This window comes from Taurulus bubalis, assembly GCF_910589615.1.
Source record: "Taurulus bubalis genome assembly, chromosome: 3".
Classification (NCBI taxonomy): Eukaryota; Metazoa; Chordata; class Actinopteri; order Perciformes; family Cottidae; genus Taurulus; species Taurulus bubalis.
The window spans coordinates 22,931,625-22,951,871 of record NC_136591.1 but is presented as its reverse complement, the minus strand read 5'-3'; the positions used below and the strand labels follow the sequence as shown (position 1 = coordinate 22,951,871).

Below are 20,247 nucleotides of genomic sequence, written 5' to 3'. Positions count from 1 at the left end.
GTGCATCATTTTTGGGATTCCTCCGCTCGCCGATGGACGAACATGAATAGCGGTAACGTGATGTTGTGCATGCGCGGAATGATCTAGTCCTGTCCGGGCCAGTGTTTGTTCATTGAAATAGATTTGGTACAAAAAGAAACTCATTAAAAGCGAAATTACTGTTTGTGTTGGCCCGGGAGCACAAGTGGCCTGGACTTGGGAGGACCGATGGACTCGATGATGAGAGCGCATTTGAAGGGTCAGCTTTAAAATTTATAAAAAAAGATTAAACAATTTATTATTATTCTTTTTTTCGTTGACAAAATATATAGAAAATAACCTTTCAATGGGCGGAATATAACACCAGACCAAACCTCAATATTATCAATAACAACAACAGTCACCACCCATTCTAGTGAAGCACGACAGACTGACTGACTATTTTTCTAATTTGAGATACCTTCAATTAAACATTTTCAAAAACATACCATAGAGTTTGAAATATAACTTTGACTATTTTTTGTTTGGAGATAAAGGTGGGTCTTTTTTATTGTTGTTATTAGGTTAGATCTTAGCTTCTTCTTACAACTGAGGAACTCTCCCTCAACTCCACCTTTATATAATAAGACAAGGATCCCTCAAGGACATCACATATTTGCAGACCTTTCAGGATAGACTAGTGACAACCATCATCTCTGACGAGTTCAAACAATAAGCAACCATGTTCAGCTGGCTCGGCACCGACGACAGGAGGAAGAAGGATCCAGAAGTCTTTCAGACTGTCAGTGAAGGCCTCAAGAAGCTCTACAAAACCAAACTGCTACCGCTGGAGGAGAGCTACAAGTTCCACGAGTTCCACTCCCCGGCTCTGGAGGATGCAGACTTTGACAACAAGCCCATGGTCTTGCTGGTGGGACAGTACTCCACCGGCAAGACAAGCTTCATACGGTGAGCACGCACACGCACACGCACGGATAAGAAGAGGTTCAAATTGACTTGGAGAATCATACACACACATGAGGCCCCTAGAAAGATAGCAGGGGAGAGGTCGACACACCCAAACTGACTTTTCCCTGAAGAAGTTTGTCAAGAATGAGAAAGATGAGTTCATGCGAGAGGAGCAAAAACAAAAACTTAAAGAGCAGTCATCCCATGTACACACACATAAGCAATCACAACCAAACTGCGAGGAGTCATACCTCTGCAAGCTTCATTTAATCCATTAAATGTGCATTTGACCGCCAACAAAACACACGGGTAAGCCCACCTCATACATATGAAGTCGGTACTGCACGGGAGCCCAGCCGTGTGCGTATATATATATATATATATATATGTATGTATGTATGTATGTATGTATGTATGTATGTATGTATGTATGTGTATGTATTTGTGTGCGATCATACTAACAGATGGACATGTTTCATATTCGGGTTTGTTCTTGGGATCTATTTTCTAAAACACCTGGTGGAGATTAGAATTTGCGCTTTAGCCAAGAATGAAGCGAAAGCAGTGTTTGCTTGCCTGTAACTAACTCCAGGATTCTTTATTACCATGAGACCTCAGGTCAGACCTGTCATACACTCCTCAAGAATCGTTTTATCAGTCATTTCGGACAAGAGCGCTGAATACACCCTTATCTTAATTTAAATTCAATATAAACTTTAGTATATAAAATAATGCTCTATATTCAGAGTTGTGGGACCTGGAGTATCTCTGGTATTGGTATATATGTGTGGTAGCCGGGCGTTGGGCTCTTTGATCTGCAGGACTGCTACTAAGGACTCGCCCCTCTGACACACACAAACACACACAAACAAACACACACACTTGCAGAGTATAGTGGGTAATTAGTGGGGTAAGCCTTTTAAAGCCAGAGAGAGGATGCTGTTAGTGACTTCCTGCTATAAGACAGAGCAGACATCCCTGCAATGTTTACTCTACTTCTTCCTCTTCTGCCCCCCCCCCCCCCCCCCCCCACGGTGACAACACCCACATGGCCCCCGCAGCACGGACATTGTAACAGTACGATGCAGAATGCACAAACTGCTGAGTAACCCTCGGTCAGCAGCGCTTTCATTTCACATCGCAGCGGCTCTGGGAACAGTGCAGGGCATCTTTATTGAAACGTTGTTGCAATAAAGATGTTTAGTTCCATCACATTTGGCTTTATGTGAGTTTAAAAAGGCATAATATGTGCATGAATCTGTCTGGCAGCTTAAAGGAAGAGAAGATGAATGGAGGGCAACACAATCTCTCTTCTTTGGCGGTTATTCACAGGCCCGAAATCTGAGTCTCTCTTCATTTTAGGGCTGAATTTAATTTATTTTCCACTTTTTTGCTGCCAAATTATCATGAGAATCTAAGTTTTCCTTTTTTAAAGGGATTTTTAAGGTGCTTCAGTGCGTCAAACCTCTTAAACTTCAACTCTGACGGTTAGTTCAGCCTGTGCCTGTGAAGTTTCACCTTTATCTCACTGACAGCGTATACTGCACAGAATGTGAGGGATTAAAGGGAATGATGTGTGAGCTGACAAGTGAACTTCACCCACACACATATACAGTATGTTCATCATATTGAACATGCAATCTGCCACACACACACACACACACACACACACACACACACACACACACACACACACACACACACACACACACAGAGACATAGAGACCGCCAGAAGCTCTGCACAGACATGTGTGTGCAGAGGGATGGCTCCACCAGGCACGGCTGACTCCTCTGTCAAGGTGTCTGTGTTTGTTCCTTACATCTGGCAGCAGTTAAAATGCATACACACTCACACTTTAAATTAATGGTCCCTTTTTAGCTGTAAATCTTTAGCCTAAATCTCCTCTTTCTGTGTAGTTTTGCACTAATCTTCATTTGAAACATGTGTGATGTCAACGTATTAACAGGCGGGTGGACACTACCACAGCAACAGTTACAGATGAGGTCAAAAGTTTGCTAGAGCTGTACGTTGAACATAATAACCCATTTGCAGCAAAAACACATTCACACATTTGAAATGTTTTACAGGTCTCCTGAAAAATGTGCCCGGTTAAAACCATGCATGCGTGCATAAACTTTAATTTATAGTTGCCTTCGTCTTCACCTTTTTCACCTCATTCAGCTGTTTTTCATCATCGGCATTCAAAACAATCTGCTGGCAGGGTGGCGTGTTTCTTCTCAACCAAATCCTTGTACAGATTTTGTTTTATGAGTTCAGTCTAAATATCTCTATTTTACCTTTTTTATTAAGAAACTCCAAAACTAGTTTTGATGTATTTAAGGTAAATGTAATTGCTGCGCTTTCCTCTTTATTATCAAGTTCACTTTTATTAAATTGCAGCATGTCAGTCCCGCAGTAAGATGCTGTCATCTCCACGATTGACAGTAGTCCCCTTGCTCTTGTGGTCGAGTACCTCACTGTCTTTCCACCTTCGTCTGAACCAACCGCCCAACAAACTTAAACCAAACTCGATGTTGCAGAGTTTGTGCCTGGGAAGCAAACGTGGATGTAAAATTCCCCTAATCTTTGTTCCAGCAGCTTCTAATTCAAGGCAGATCTGATTTTTGAACTTTTTCTCACAATTCAGGCACTGTCGCTCTAATCTAATAAGAGCCTGCAGATGTAGCACACATCTGTCCTGCTGCCTCCAGTTGACTGTGGGTATTTAGTCAACTCTGAATGATATAACTGTCGACTACAAGCAGTTGTGGAAGTGAAGAATTACCCCTTGTTGACTCGGTAGCCCATGGTTGGAGATCATATATGCATTATATGTCAGGAATGATTATTTAATTTAGAGTAACGTCATTTTCTTCCTCGACAATTACTTTAAAAGTAAATTCTAATGTCTTATGAAGTCTTATTAATGTTAATTAATTGATTAGTCAATTGTAATGTGCCTCTACAGTACCTAGCTACCTTATTGTTCATTGTCTCAGATAGCATCTCCTGAAGGGATTGTTTATCAAAAACATATCTCCCTTGGCCTTATTTTGTGTAACGCTATGTCCCACTATCTCACCTCTCCAGCTACCTGTTGGAGCAGGATTTTCCCGGTATGCGGATCGGCCCCGAACCCACCACAGATTCCTTCATCGCGGTGATGCACGGCGACACCGAAGGAGTCATCCCCGGCAACGCTTTGGTGGTTGACCCCAAGAAGCCCTTCAGAAAGCTGAACGCGTTTGGAAACGCATTCCTTAACAGGTAAACACGCTTGCACACTTTCCCAAAGTGCTGGATGACATGCGCCAATGGCGTGTTTGCGTGTGCGCGTGTGCGTGTGCGTGTATGTGTGTGTGTGTGTGTGTGTGTGTGCGTGTACGTGTGTACACATGTGTACGTTAGAGGAGAAGAAAGAAAGAAAGTGAGAGTACTTGTGAAAATCCACACCACAGCTCTACATTCCTGTGTGATTGAATTTCCCTCTGCTCACTGGTCAGGCTTTTCTTTTTAATGACTGTCGTGTGTGTGTGTGTGTGTCTGTGTGAGAAAGGGACAGCCAGCCAGTCATCTGTGCAGAGTCATCCTTCTGGAAAAGGAAAAGTGCCAAAAAGTATTTCTCTCGCAGTAGTGTCTGCTGTGAGGGCCCACCGCTGCTGAAACTAGACAGAAGAAGCGCTGCCTGTCAGGGGGGGATTATGGGGGTTCACAGTGAGGGTGACAGCTAGCCTGTTAGTATTTATCCAGCTGGAGTCAGAGATAGAGGAGAGGGCAGTAGAGGTCTGGTGTGGGATGATGTTTGTTGTTAAAAACGTTTTTACACTTCTGTCCGGTTTCTTTTAACCCTTTCCTCTCCTCTCCTCTCCTGTGTGTTTTTAGGTTTGTTTGTGCCCAGCTGCCTAACCCAGTGCTGGAAAGCATCAGTGTGATTGACACACCAGGGATTCTGTCAGGAGAGAAACAGAGAATAAGTCGAGGTAAGACTTATTTAAAATGTTTTAAATATCTTCCTCCGTTTATGATAATGAGTGTGAAAGTGTGTCAGTGTTCGTTCACTGGACCCATTCAGCTGTAGCCCCCTGTAGTCCCACTGAACTCTGAACTACGAAGTCAGCATTTCCTTTGGATGTGTGTTTATTTTAGCTTTTAGCTATCAGGAGGATTATGCTTCATTCATTTCAAAGAACAGGAAGCGACGACGAAAAGATGAGCTTTGAATTCTCTGTGTGTGTGTGTGTGTGTGTGTGTGTGTGTGTGTGTGTGTGTGTGTGTGTGTGTGTGTGTGTGTGTGTGTGTGTGTGTGTGTGTGTGTGTGTGTGTGTGCAGTTCAGTACTGATTCTAAAATAAAAAGATGATGAACATTTGCTTGTTTGTGCAATTAACAATAGCTAAATATACAAAGATTACTCGGTATGTGCGGGAACTAATTTTATAAAAGTTACTATGACTCTTTATATTTATATACTATCTATATATTATCTTTATAATTATACTTGAGTGAACCTGCCGTGGACAGATCCCAGCCATAGTGTGGAGACTACAGTTTGAAGAGAAGTTTAGGTGTGAAAGGCTTACAAGAATTCCTCGGGGCTTTCTTACAGTTTGATATGTGTCCTGCATGGCTGGCATTCCCAGCGCTAAATGCTGGCATTGCCATACCAACCGCTAACGTACCACAAAAGAGCTGGGATAATGAAAGACGGCTATAATTTAGACTTTTTCCACATTCTCCCACTCTTTCTTTCACTGTCCATCTTTGAATTCGCTCCCTTTGTTTCTACTCTGGTGTTCATTTTATTGATTGTGTCCCTCCTACCAACTCTATTGGCTGTCACCACGGTGCATTAATCATTGAGTGCTGACAGTATTGCAAAGAAAGAAGGTTTTGTATGTTGTAGGTACGCACTGATACCGGTATCGGGCCTTTACTGAGTCAAGAAGCTGGATTGGTATCTGTCACAGTGCAGCCTATCTATTCAATTCAATTATTGTTAAATACCATATACATTACATACTGTAATTGTGATTCTTGTTTTACGTTTTTACCAATTTGTTGCTGCATTCAAAAGGTTTACACTCATTTTGAAGATTTTTTTCAAATCAAATTGTTAGTGTAAGATTTATTATTTTAAAATTACATTTAATTAAATCTATTTACATCTATTTATTCCATTTGTTTCACAGAGTTAGGAAAGCAATGTGCAACTCAAGTCTGATGTGGCTTTAGGCCCTGTGTCCACATGCGCTTCATGTTGAAAATTGCTGATCTTTTCAGAAAAGGGCCGGTGACATCAAGAAAAAAGCGAATGGTCGATACTCGTCCATCATACAACATCATCAAGATATTATTGTCATAGAAACATTTTTAATGGGATGAAGCGCTCCTCAGAACCCTGTTGGCACTTTTCTGCCAGAAAATGGCGCTATGTGGACACATGAGGCATGCAGCTTATTAATTTAACACTGGTGTTGGATCGGTTCTCGGTATGGAACAAGTTACAAAGGTCAAATAGATACAAGGAACAAATCCTGGTCATCGAGTTCAGTGCTTGAGGCGGGTTGGGTCTGGAATAATGTTTAATTAATGTCATGAGAAGGTTTCTGTCTGCAGCTTTTCTGTGGAGAATCAACAAAGAGTAGAAGAAGTTTAATTGAAGCCGACACATCGGCTCTATTATACTCTCTGTTCGTTGGGTCAAAGTGTCCCGTGAACGTCAAACCAAATAAACAGCACAGTGAGGTGTGAGCCTGCTGTTGTCTGTTGGATATATACAAAAAAAACGTAACGTCTGCTGAGTCAGCACAGCTGTGTTTTCTCTGTGTGTACGGTGAAGCTTTTTGTTTGTGTGTGTGTGTTCATTTCCTTTTCATCCAATCCTGAACTTCAGGTTTTCATGTTTCATCTGTATGTTGGGTCTCTCTTCATGCTATCATTGCTTTTCTTCCACCCCATTGCATTGTATTCATCAATGTCTTCAATGTCTGTATTTATTTATTTATTTGTGTGTCTGTGTGTGTGTGTTTGTGTCCAGATGAGGAGTCGGGCTATAGCTGCCTACATAGATGTCTTTTTGGAGGTATTGTAGATAATAAACCTGGGTATCGACCAGCTACAAAAAGTCTAATTAAAGTGATATTTTGAAGAATGTATGGACTGCTACATGTTCTTCACTGGACTCTAGTCACATGGTTTGGGGATATATATATATATATATATATATATATATATATATATATATATATATATTATGTTTACCTTGTTAGTTAGCCAGTTGTATATTTTGTACAGATTCGTCAAATGTGTTTCCTTCAGTTTTTTACAGTGCAAAATATTTCAACAATGACTTCCCAGAGGCCGTGAGGTTTACGTTCATGATCCTAAGCGGATGAATCATAGTTGTTTGGGGTTATTTGACACTTTTGTCCATGAAGTATCTCAACAACTAATGGGTGTATTTTAGTGACATTTATTTTGGATATTTGTGTTCTCCAAAAGGAGGAATCCTAAAGCAAAATGTCCACAACTAAGACAAAAACTGAAAAAAACGAGCCCCCCCAAAAATAAACTTGATTTTTTTATTTGATCCCTGGAACTTAACCATATCACCTAGGCATGGGACAATATGATAATTCATGGCACGAATATCCTGGACAAAATAATTGAGATTCATGATATAATCCCGATAATCATCAAAATATACTTAAAACATACTGTAATCACCTTACCTTACATGTTGTATTTTAATTTTAAAAAAAACATTATAGCATCCTAGGCACCTTTTTCAAGTCACTCGTGACGATAGTGACGATTTTCCTGACAAATGGAAATTCACCACAATAAATGTATAGAACGTAGAGCTTCTTGTTTTTCCCCACATCATGTGAAAAGTGTTTCCCGTGAAGAATGATCCACTAAAATTCAAAAATATCAAGGTGTGTCGCTCTTAACCCTCCACAGCTTTGCTCGAGCAACCGCGAGTCTCCGTCTCCTCTCAGCTGTGCTCGTTTAGGACAGGAAGGCACAGATAAAACCAATTTACATATTTTACACACTTATTGCCACAGCTGCCGAACTTTTGCGCACACCCCGGTGAGGAATTAATAAACACTCAACAACACTGTTTTCAATAATCTCTGGCAAACGAGCCTTTAAGGCTTCATGTTAGCATTAACACTAGAGCACATATACCTCCATCAATACACACAGTCATTGTGGGAATTCTTTACCTTGAGCGATCACTGTCAGGCGACTATGTATAAAGTGTGGTTTTCATCGCATCTTTGTCTGCATAGTGAGGCTGGACCAGTGTGAGTCAGCTTTAGATTTACTCAAAGCGATAACACGTGCAAAGCTTGAAGATTATTTATTTATTTCACAAACAAAGCTCCTCGCAAAATCCATTTGACATTCATTGTGCTAACATAAAGCTTCTTCCTATCAATTGACCGCAAATGCCTCCTAGTTGCTCTCCCATAATCTCGGCGGTAGCAGGTTCACCATTGACTCTGCATCTCTTATGCACATTTCCGTGTTGTTTGGAAACTTGAGCTCACTAATCCTTCGTTCTGTCCTTTTTTTTCTTTGTTCTCCTCTCAAATCCTGTGGAATTTCTCCATGTGAGCATCAGTTTTGTCCTTGAGAAGGATAGAAAGTCAAAAGGCAGCAATGATGTATTCCTGCTGACAGACTTAATCATTTATTCATTTATTCATGCTGTGTGGAGGCATTTACCCATTTATTCACTCATTCGAGCATTACCACCATTACCGCCCTGATTGCATTTTACAAGAAAAAAATCGGAGCCAAGACGGACAATACAATATCATTGTTTTTGGTCCCCCCCCCCCCCCCCCGCTCATTATTTAGTTTAAAAACGTCACTTAGTTGAGTCCCGGCAAGACCGCCTCCATCTGTAAACAGACATTCTTTTCTCTCAGCATGTTGTAATTTGTCCTTCGTGTTGTGTCCTCTATGACCTGAAGCCATTGTAATAGTTTCTTCTTGGGAAAATTTGCAACATCACAGCTGTTGTTCTTGGCTTCACGGATAGTGTTGATCATCACCAGAAAAACTCGGTGGACTGACCTGTTTCTGCAAAACTATGAATTCAAATAGCTCCCTTAAATGCAATGTTAACACCGGTATGGGATGGATCAAAGAAACAGAACGTCAAAGGGGTACACAATGAATTATCTATTTTTCTCACAGTCTCTTTAAAAAAAAAGAAGAAAAATCTAACCCTTCCAGTCCATTCTAATTCTAATACTAATGTGTTTTTTTTTCGGGATCCTCCTCCTCTCAGGCTATGACTTTGCCGCTGTCTTGGAGTGGTTTGCAGAGCGAGTGGACCGGATCATATTACTGTTTGATGCCCACAAACTGGACATCTCGGATGAGTTCTCAGACGTGATCAAAGCCCTGAAGAACCACGAAGACAAGATCAGGTGCTGCAGCGTTGTTTTATATCCGGTTCTACACAAAAGAGACGAGAACAGTTGTCCTTTTTCTACATTGATACCAACGTTATATTGTCAGCAGCTCTTTGCTTTCAGTCAACATCAACGCTGTTCTCTCTCTCGTTGTTTTTGGCAGGGTGGTGCTGAACAAGGCGGACCAGATAGAGACCCAGCAGCTGATGAGAGTGTACGGTGCCCTGATGTGGTCACTGGGGAAAATAGTCAACACCCCTGAGGTATAGTAGCAGGAGGAATTTGGGTTTAAAGCTTTCCACCATCTTGTCTGCTGTTTGTTGCAGTTTATGCAGAATAAAATTATGAATGAAAATGCCATATAAAGATACCTGAACACTGGGACCACAGCTCCGTTTGGACTTTATTGTCAAAGTTTCAACTCACTGATCGTCCTGAGGCTTGTGGATATAATGCCACTCTATCTACTATACACAATATTTTAAAATTATTGAATATTTTATAGATCAGTGTTTCACTGGAGACCCACTTTCTAAATATCGATCCAATTCACAAATGGGCCTGAATTTGTGGATAAATTGACCTTCCTGACCATTTTTACTGCTCTTTCTGCATCACTTTATCTTTAATAAAGCAGCCATTTTAAAGAGGTATATGTTTGATACATCACAACTTAGTTTAATGTATGTGCTATTGAAAACATATACAGATGTTAAATACTTTATAAATGAAACCAAATTCATCTAATTATGGAGTGTTATCAGTAATCTCATTTGTTTAATTGACAAACAGAATGTATGCTTTCCTTTTTATATTAGATGTTAGTAGGCTATATATATATATATATATATATATATATATATATATATATATATATATATATATATATATATATATATATATATATATATATATATATATATATATATATATATATATATACTTTGAGGCGGTACACTTTGAGCCTGAATGTTTATATATATATATATATATTATAATAATAAACATTCAGGCTCAAAGTGTACCGCCTGAATGTTTATAAAAACTGTGAATGACTGATAAATACATTAATGTGTATTATTGGTTGTTTACCAACAAACTGATCAATGTGTGTTGCCTTTTCAGAGTCAACAATGAAACTCTATTAGCTGAACTGTGCCTCTTACGTCTTCAGTCTTGTTGATTTCCTGCCGTTTCCCTCGCTGACAGGTGATCCGCGTCTACATCGGGTCGTTTTGGTCCCACCCACTGTTGATTCCAGACAACAGGAAGCTGTTCGAAGCGGAGGAGCAGGATTTATTCAAGGACATTCAGTCTTTACCAAGAAACGCAGCGCTCCGTAAACTCAACGATCTGATCAAGCGGGCGAGACTAGCCAAGGTAGGGCTCAGATGAAAGGCTCACTGATGGAGAATCTGCTTTTGGCACAGCTGTAGCTGACGGCAGCAAGAGGTGATTCTTCACCTTGGGATGTTATTTGACGTGCATGTATTTTAAGCACAGGTGTGAGTGTGAGTGAGTGGGTGTGTGTGTGTGTGTGTTCTTCCCATCACTCACTCGCTCTACCCGCCCCGTCCAGCTGTTAACCTTGACAGAAAAAGCTTGTCGCTGTCACAGAACAAATAGGGCCAGACAAGTGAGGCCATCCTCCTCTGAGTGAATTGTTTCCTGTTTCCTCTTCGCACAGGAAGTCAGGTATGAGAGGTGACGGGCCTGTTGTAGTTGGAGGAAACGCAGAGGATACACACACACACACACATACACACACACACATACACACACACATACACACACACACACACACACACACACACACACACACACACACACACACACACACACACACATCAAAACCGAGAGTTTGTGTCTCTCGGTTTTGATATGTGTGTGTGTGCGTGTGTGTGTGTGTGTGGTGATGAGCTTCAAGGACACAAGTTCGATTCAGGGAACTCTACAATCACACAAATCACTACCGCAACACAAAAAAAAAAAAAGTTTCCTATTATTTTGCTATGTCTAGTCTGGTTAAAGGAGTGTTGCGTGTCCCCGGGCTCCAGGGTTGCAACAGTCTGCAGCTTATAATGTTTGTGTTTTTCTTAGTTTGTTAGAAGTAGTTAGTTAGTTTAATGTTTATTAGGATCATGACAATGAGGGTTGAGGATGGGACCGTGATAAAACAAAGGAGTATGAGTAACATTGTGAAATCCTTTGTCCTAGTTGGTATTCTTCATAAATGATGCAGGAAGAACAACAGCTAAAAAAAAAGCAATTGCTTTTTTGGTCACTGTAGCACGCACTGAGGGATTTATTCCCTCAATTACCTACATTTACCATCAACATCCCCATTAAAAGGGGGGTATTTTCTCTGAAAGGATTATGATTTTACTAGAACTTTACTTTAGGAGGCCGACTTGCTGTCCCAGTAAATTTTCCATTGAGTAAATGAGCTTCCGCTCTCTCGATGCAGGTCCATGCCTACATCATCAGCGCACTGAAGAAAGAGATGCCCACCGTGTTCGGGAAGGAGAACAAAAAGAAAGAACTCATCGGCAGTCTTGGAGATATTTACAAACGCATCGAACGAGAGCATCAGATATCACCTGGAGATTTTCCCAATCTGAAGAAGATGCAGGTAAACGGGGAAGAGCTGTGTGGATTCATAGATAGCGGGATTAGAGAGATGAGATCTAAACTTGTGATGTGGTTGTTTTCTGGTGTGTTTTCTTCAGGATCAACTCAATTCTCAGGACCTCAACAAATTCCAGCCTCTGAAACCCAAACTCCTGGAGGCGGTGGATGACATGCTGTCCCACGACATCGCTGGCTTAATGGTGCTGGTGCGCCAAGAAGAAAACCAGCGTCCCAAACCGGTCGTGAAGGGCGGCGCGTTCGAAGGCACATCGGACGGCCCGTTCGGCCACGGGTACGGCGAAGGTGCCGGCGAAGGCATCGACGACGCGGAGTGGGTCGTCGTTCGAGACAAACCTGCATACGACGAGATCTTCTACACATTATCTCCCGTCAACGGGAAGGTGACTGGAGCCAACGCAAAGAGGGAGATGGTGAAGTCGAAGCTGCCCAACACGGTGCTGGGAAAGGTCTGGAAGCTGGCAGACATCGACAAGGACGGGATGCTCGACGATGAGGAGTTTGCGTTGGCCAATCACTTGATAAAAGTGAAACTGGAGGGACATGAACTGCCAGCGGAGCTGCCTGCACATCTGGTTCCTCCGTCCAAGAGGAAAATACCTGAGTAAATGTAAGATTACATCATCCCCTGACCCCAAAATCTGTAAGTAGACCTACCCCAATTAACATAGTTATACTCCTGTAGCATTATAGCAAAATATTTGACCCCATTTCCAACTTCTATTCCTGATCTATTGCCGTCATCCGTACATCTGCAGTCTTTCCAAAGCGTTAAGAGGCAAATATTACAACAAAGTATTCAGTTACACTCAAATAAAAATAAAGAACGCTAATTACTGCTAATGTACTGTTAGTGTGTGAATTCAAATGACACAATTCTGCTGCGCTGAAATGGCTTTTACAAGGGAAGAAAGGCTTTATGAGTGTTCTACCATTAGGTGTCCTCTTTTGTATTTCAGGGTGAGCTACAGGGAGCTGTTAGGCCGGACAGGTGTTAGAGATGTTAGGACAACTGATAAGGTTATTAGTAAAGACAAACAAATAAAAAAATCTAAAAGGAGAAACACTGGAATACAGGAGAATGTAAGGTGACCCAAACTACTGGAAGAACATGGGAGAGATGCGACAATGTGAAGATAAAAAGATCTGATTGGAAGGATCATTCTGGGAGAAGGAAGATCGGGATATCAAAATGCTAAAGATTATTGTATCATTATCTTTAATCAATAGAGAAGACGTATATCTGTCTGTAGTATTATACACTAAAACATGTCACGGTATAATTTTGTTCTCTGACTATTCTGGTTTTTGTTGCGTGACGACATAATACAGCTTCAAGGATTTCCTGCCAGGTCAAATGGACACACACACACACACACACACACACACACACACATAGACATAGACATAGACAGATACACATACACACAGATACACATACATATACACACACAGAGACACACACAGAGATACACACACATGACGATTACGAGTATGTAATTTGTAGCCTCAAATTATTATAAAAAGAAAATCCCTTACATTCACTTTTTGAAATGTTTAAACATTTGTATTAACAACAGCGCCATCATCTACTGGAGCATCTGGATTTAACTCCTGCAATGAATGTTTTCTCTTATGGGGAAACGAGTGTGGGGGTGAAAACTAAGAAGGACAAGTGGTTTGTCTCTTTTATGATTTATGCATTGTTCTAAATATCATTAACATGTTTTGGAAATACTGTGACTATAATATGGACCTCTACATTGGGGTATTGTTTGAAGCGTGAAGACATCCTCAGTATAAATGTATTGGACGGACTTTAAATGTTGGATGTGTTGACATTCACCTCCTGTATGTCTGCGTATGACCACATGTATCAGTGTTATTATTCGTAACGTGTATGTATTAAGTCTTAATAAGCGTCTCACAGGCTACTGAGTTGGGAGTGGGTTGTTAACTGAAAATTGATGAATCGGTTATTGTTCACCTTGTGAAAGTGATATAATCTAACCTAACCTGGCAGCCCGGTGAGTGAAAGCACAGCTGTTCGCTTTTTTGTGTGATAACAAAACACTAATAAACATGTTTTTTCTTTTCTTTTTTGAATGAAAATGTGGCTTTCCAACAACGTATGTGTTTAAATTGTATCCATGGAATAAATGTAATTGGATTCACTGCAGCGATATGCCAGTAGGTATGTATGTGTATATATACTTCACTGAAGGACTTTATTTGTGGTTTGTCACCAGGGAGAATCTTGACGATAATAAGATGAAAACACCAAACAAACTAAATTTGGGTTCCCATGTGATTAAAAAAAATAATAATCATGTTTTATGAGTAAGACAGCGTTTACCCAGTTTTGAGTGGCAGAATTTACTTAACTGAAATCCCCTGTGTGCTGTTACTGTGAATCTGCTGTACATAAAAGGACTGTTTGCATTCCACGAAGACAGATTGGGAAATCATCCCCATCATCTCGGGTGCCGGATGCATCACTTGCTCATATTTTACAGACGAGCCAGATCAGATCAAGAGAGTAAATGTATAAAAGGATCACTTGTTGGATGTGGATTCTCTGCAAAACAAAGTCCTTGAAATTCACAAGTTGTTTTCATACCCTGACAGATTGCAACATGAAGTCCTGTGTACTGGTAGATACACCAAGTGGAAACACTGGCGATATGTTTTTTCCTTTTCTTTTTTAAGATGGCCATGCATTGCTGAATCTGTACTTCACTGCTTTTCTGTCGACATTAACAACAGTCCAAAAATGTAATAAAAATTAATTTACTCTACTTTATTTTGCCTCGTTTCGTTTGTGTTTTGAGCAATCCGATTGGTGAGTGGCAATATTTTCAGATGAAAAAAAGTGCATTTTATGTGATTCACCTGTTAGAAAAATAAGAACCATTCTGTAAACGGTTCAATAAATCTCAATTATATTTTGAAATTTTGTCTTTTCCACTCTAAATATAATAATAGCTTTTCTGACTAACACAAATACTAACTCATTAAGGAGGAATCAATGTTAATATTATGTAGTTAATTATTTCAAAATTACATTAGAGGCTTGAAGTGTCAGAAATAATTAGAATGTGCAACTCAAGAGATTCTCATTGGAGAACTATACTGTAATCAGTAATGTCGGGAGCAAATAAGTCCTAACATATGTGAAGAATGTTTTTTCATTCTGCTCTAAGATGAGGGTTGATGCCACCTAGAGACGTACACTGTGCTGAAAGAAGAAGATAATCGGAGGCAGATAAAGTGAACACGCAAGCAACAAAACCTCACAATAGAGCTGACAGGACTTTAAACATGCTTTTTCTTTTTGTATCATTGGGATACTCTAGGGATTCTGTGAATTACAAAAACATGTGTTAAGCTCCAAATAATAAAACAAAAAAAGGGTGGAGATGCTGTTTGATGCAAAAGAAAAGAAGATAAATTCTTCATGTTAAATCTCGAGGGGTTCATTTTTATTTTGGATTCAGTTGAGGGAGGGTTTCTATCCCTGTTACAGTAAGTCAGTAAGAGATCATGTATGTGCAATGGTCCTTCAAAATGTGCTGTATTTACATGAGGGGGAGATTTACATGTTATCATCAAGAGTCACTGACATTGACCATAACATAACACAAGCTAAAAAAAAGACGGGATGCATAGCATGAAATATTAGACATTACAGCTATCATCAAGGGACTTCCGTGTGTGTGTGTGTGTGTGTGTGTGTGTGTGTGTGTGTGTGTGTGTGGTAGGAAATCAGAGCGTCCCCTTAAACATATACAGATACACACACACACACGCACACACACACACACACACACACACACACACACACACACACATACACACATCCTCTATCATATACTAAAGTTAATGTTTTTGTTTTGAGCAGATCAGTCCTGAAAGAATCAACTTCAATTTTGTGTTAATTACATTTTTCTTAAAGAACCCAGAGGAATTTAGGTTTCTGAAATTTCTGACAAATAGTGAAAAACACAGCAACTCCTGTGATTTAGTAACGATGATGGGTGAGTGTTCAGAGGATGTCCTGGGTCATAAAACCCCCAAAAGAAAAAGGAAAACTAATTTGTCGATAGGAAAAAGCAATGAAGCAGGACAACTATTTAAAGGAGCATTCTAGTTTTTCCTGGAAATTGTGGAGAAATTACACAAAACCGGAAACAGACGAGAGAGAACGACACAGAGAGAGGACAAGGAGACAGCTGGGACGTGTTTGTCTCAGGTTTGGGTTGGTATCTTATCGTTTCAGGCGGGAACACAATTAATCTTGAGCAGGTTTGTCAATGATAAAGATGTCTGTCAACGGTGAAATATGAACGTTTATTTGTGCTTAAGTGTTTGTCTGGTGGGGAGGCACGCACAAGGAAGCTATACATCAGGATTACACGCATACACCCAGAGACATTATGAAACCGGTATCTGAGAACACAGGGTGGGGTGATGTTCTCACACACACAGATTCAAAAATACTAAATAATCTTAACTCAAAGTACATCATATTTTTAGCTACTAGCTGCATTACATTGAAAGGAGACACTCAGTTGTCGTCAATAAATGTCCTTCATAACTTCATAACGTCTCATGTCTAATCTATGCACCTTCCGCCGAAAAAAATTCCTTGTTTGTGTAAACATTCCTGGCAAATAAATGGATTCTGATTCTGATAATAGATTGATTTATGATTAATGAGTAATATATGAGTTTGAACTATAAAAATAATGTGTATTACAAAAAACACTGGACACCAATATGATACTTACTGGATGTCAGAGGACATTCATTCAAATTAATTTACTATAATAATAAAGAAATCACATCTGAATAGGTACTCGTTAAAGTTATATTTTTCCAGGTTTTTATTATTCATTCATTAGAAATAGTGTGTAAACTTTGTTAGAAACTGCATAAATCCTTGTATAAGAAATGTGCTGTGATTGCACACACTGAATGTACAACCATATTGTATCCTTCAGTGCATTTATTAACCTTAATGTAACAGACTCTACAATGGGTTTGTTGGTGACTTCTGCAATGATCCACTACAAAGTGCTCATATTTAGTCCAAATACTGTCCTGTATTAAACCATTAGCTAATGCAGAGGTGCCTTAAACATGCATTCTTTCCACTGGCCATCAGGGGGCGACTCCTCCAGTGGCAAAAATAAGTCTGATTTGTATCTGATTTTGCATACAAGGGACAATAAAACTAACTTATAATATGATATCTGTTGGTTTACAGATTACATTGGATAATGTGAAGGAATACCAAAGGTATTTTCAGCACAGTTTTCTCGTGAAGCGTGAAGCTAGCCACCGAGACTCACCAGGAGGTGGCAGTATACCGATAAGAAGTAAGGATACTTATGTGGACAATAATCAGAGGGCCAATACTCAGTACTTGTGGGTACTACTTCCCCAAATTGATCCCCATTGTGCAGCGACATGATCCCTCACCAGCTTCCCATCAGACTGAACCTGCTCAAACTACAGTAGTGTAGTGTAGTACCCTGACACAACCACTCGTGACTCACAACTCATCGCTGCTTCGACGTGTGTGTGTGTGTGTGTGTGTGTGTGTGTGTGTGTGTGTGTGTGTGTGTGTGTGTGTGTGTGTGTCTGTGTGTGTGTGTGTGTATGCTCAAGGGTGGAGTGGTCACAGGGTCGGCTGAGTGGTGACACCCTCCTGTTAATTGCCCCCTGTCTCCATGGTGACAGAAGGTGTGAGAGCAGGGCACGTTAACAAAACAAAATACACATTTATTTCACTCACACCTTTCTCTCAATACTGCCCTTTTAGTGACGACCAGGGTTCATTCAAATTATCTCGTGAATTTGAATTCATGAAGTGAATTTTAAAATTTCAAGTACGTTGAACGTGAGCAATACAGGTATGAATCTAGCTTATAATAATCAAATAATAAATTAAAGCTTACTGTAGGTGGCACAGATCCGGGTACAAGCTATCAAAAATAAAGACAATGCCACATGCTGTTTGAACAGGTGTCGGGTCCGCTTTCTAAAGTGTCTCTGTGTGTTAAAGGTAAAGTTCTGGTGGCCGTTCCGTGAACCTCTTCCTGGCTGAAACAGAGGTCATGGAAGAGGTCAAAATCCTGTTAAAACACACATGATGCATTAGTTCATTTATTTGGATGCTACAAATGTATGCCCATCCCAAGTTGTTCATTTTTCAGAGAATCTCTGGTGGCGTTTTGCTCGCCAAACAAATCCGACCTTTGACTTTTAGAATAACAAGCATCGCATTTCGGAAAAGCGGGAGCCATTTCTATAAATATACAGTATCACCTTTTGAACGAGAGTAAATTCAACCAAAATGTTAACGCTGTTAGTTCATACTCTTTTTGGGTGGACAAATAAAGTTAATTGTTGTGTTGAATTAAGAACGATTCCATAAAGTTTAAGCATAGCTAGCTTCTCATATGCTGCAAATGTTTGTTAATGCCCATCCATTTCTGTACTGTGCCTTCTTCCTCTTTCTTCAGTTCATGCCAAATTTGGTGGCTTTCCTGTATCTTGTGCGCCTGCATGTCTGCGTGTGTGTGCATGTGAGTGGAAGTGCGTGTGCTCGACACGCAGGAACCGCTTCCTTTTAGTTTTCATCATTGTTATGCAAGAGATGTCCGAATGAGGAATTCCCTGAAACGTTATCGTTAAGGAACATTATGTTTTGGGTATTGTTTTTCTTTTTAAGAGAGAACATGGCTCCAGACTGACTCAGCTTAGGACGTCTTATCTATTCAGGCTCGGAAGTTAACCATTCATCAATATGATTCTCGATGATTAATAGGAAAACAGTGAGTTTAAGGTGTTGAGTGCTGATGTCACTTAAAGGGGAACTTACCGATTTTATACAACAAAATTAGTGTTCACATTTTGAATTACTGTAGAATATTGATGTTTACCAGTCAAGGAGGGTTCGATGAAAGACGCTATCAAGCTGCATCATGGGAAGTGTAGTATCCAGTCTTACGAGGGACTCTCTACAGTTGTTGTAATCATTTCATTTTTTTTTTAGAAAGTTTTTTCCATTTCATTGCAGAGGAATGCGCTGATTGAAAGTTTTGATCTGTTTTCTAGATCAGTTATATCAGTGTTTCATTCTAAGATATATAGATTAGGCCCGATGTCACCTCCCACCAAAGACTCCCCGCTCCACTTGTGTTTTAATTCTGCATTTTTCAAGACTTTTTCAGCCTGGACACTTTGCGCTTTAATTGCCTAAATTTGCTTTGTTGTGTGTCAGGACTGAACATTTTCTGGATAGTCGTCCTGGAGAGCCGGCACGCTGACTGAAAACGCAGGGAACACTGGATCACTTGATGAATGAGCGTCATCTGAACTGGTGGAGAGCCGGCATGAGAAGCGGAGGTACAGCAAGGCAACGGTGGTTATTGTTTGCTAAACATTTTCCTCCTTAACAGGATGTATTCTCAGTAAAAGAAGAAAAAAAAACACAACACTGAAATATAGACATATGAGTAATAAAAACGGTATTTTTTTACGGTATTAAGTTGACAGTCATCAAAAAGCTCCTTTACCCTCAGTTGCTTCTCTTTATTCTTGAGATATATAAACAAGTTCCTATCCAAATCTATAAAAAGACCACATTTGACACATACCAAGTAAAGATATCTGAGTTTTTCTAAATGTCACTCTATGATTTATCCAACACACAGTTACTCTTCTCAGATCGACCTTTCTGGTGTTAAACCTAACACACTTACAGATACATACAACTAAAGTGTGATTTTAAGAAAAACATAAAAGGAAAAAAGAGAGAAAGAGCAAAGACTAAAATAAATTCACTCTTACTCGCCTCTGCTGCCCCCCAGTGGTCATGCAGTTACCATGACATTGTGTTATATTTAGGTCAGATGGAGGTAAAGTAGTGTAAATTAAACAACATATTTGTTCTCATTTGTTTAAGAATACTATAAGACATCATTTAAGAAAAAAAAAATTGAAAAATGTCTATTAAAATACAAGAGTGTGACCCTTATTTGGAGTTTTACACACACAGTAAAATTACATTACGAATCATTCAGAGTCTTAATGCTATAGGCTAAGTTAACAATCATCTCTTTAAACTGTGTTTATTGTCACGCACCAATCTCCAAGCCAGGTTCCTTTTATTCACAAATGTAATTGGCAATAAACCGTTTTAAATTCTAATTCTGAACCCACAACC

General features: G+C 39.9%; 1 protein-coding gene across 1 annotated transcript; it reads left to right on the top strand.

Annotated features, from left to right (window-relative positions):
- Positions 1-700: 700 nt before the first annotated feature.
- Positions 701-12,619, top strand: ehd3 (EH-domain containing 3; the record flags this gene model as incomplete). Its single annotated transcript, XM_079215451.1, has 8 exons — positions 701-927; positions 4,019-4,195; positions 4,811-4,908; positions 9,236-9,377; positions 9,526-9,625; positions 10,572-10,742; positions 11,830-11,994; positions 12,092-12,619. 8 exons carry the CDS (start codon positions 701-703, stop codon positions 12,617-12,619), a joined length of 1,608 nt encoding a protein of 535 aa, XP_079071577.1.
- Positions 12,620-20,247: the final 7,628 nt, after the last annotated feature.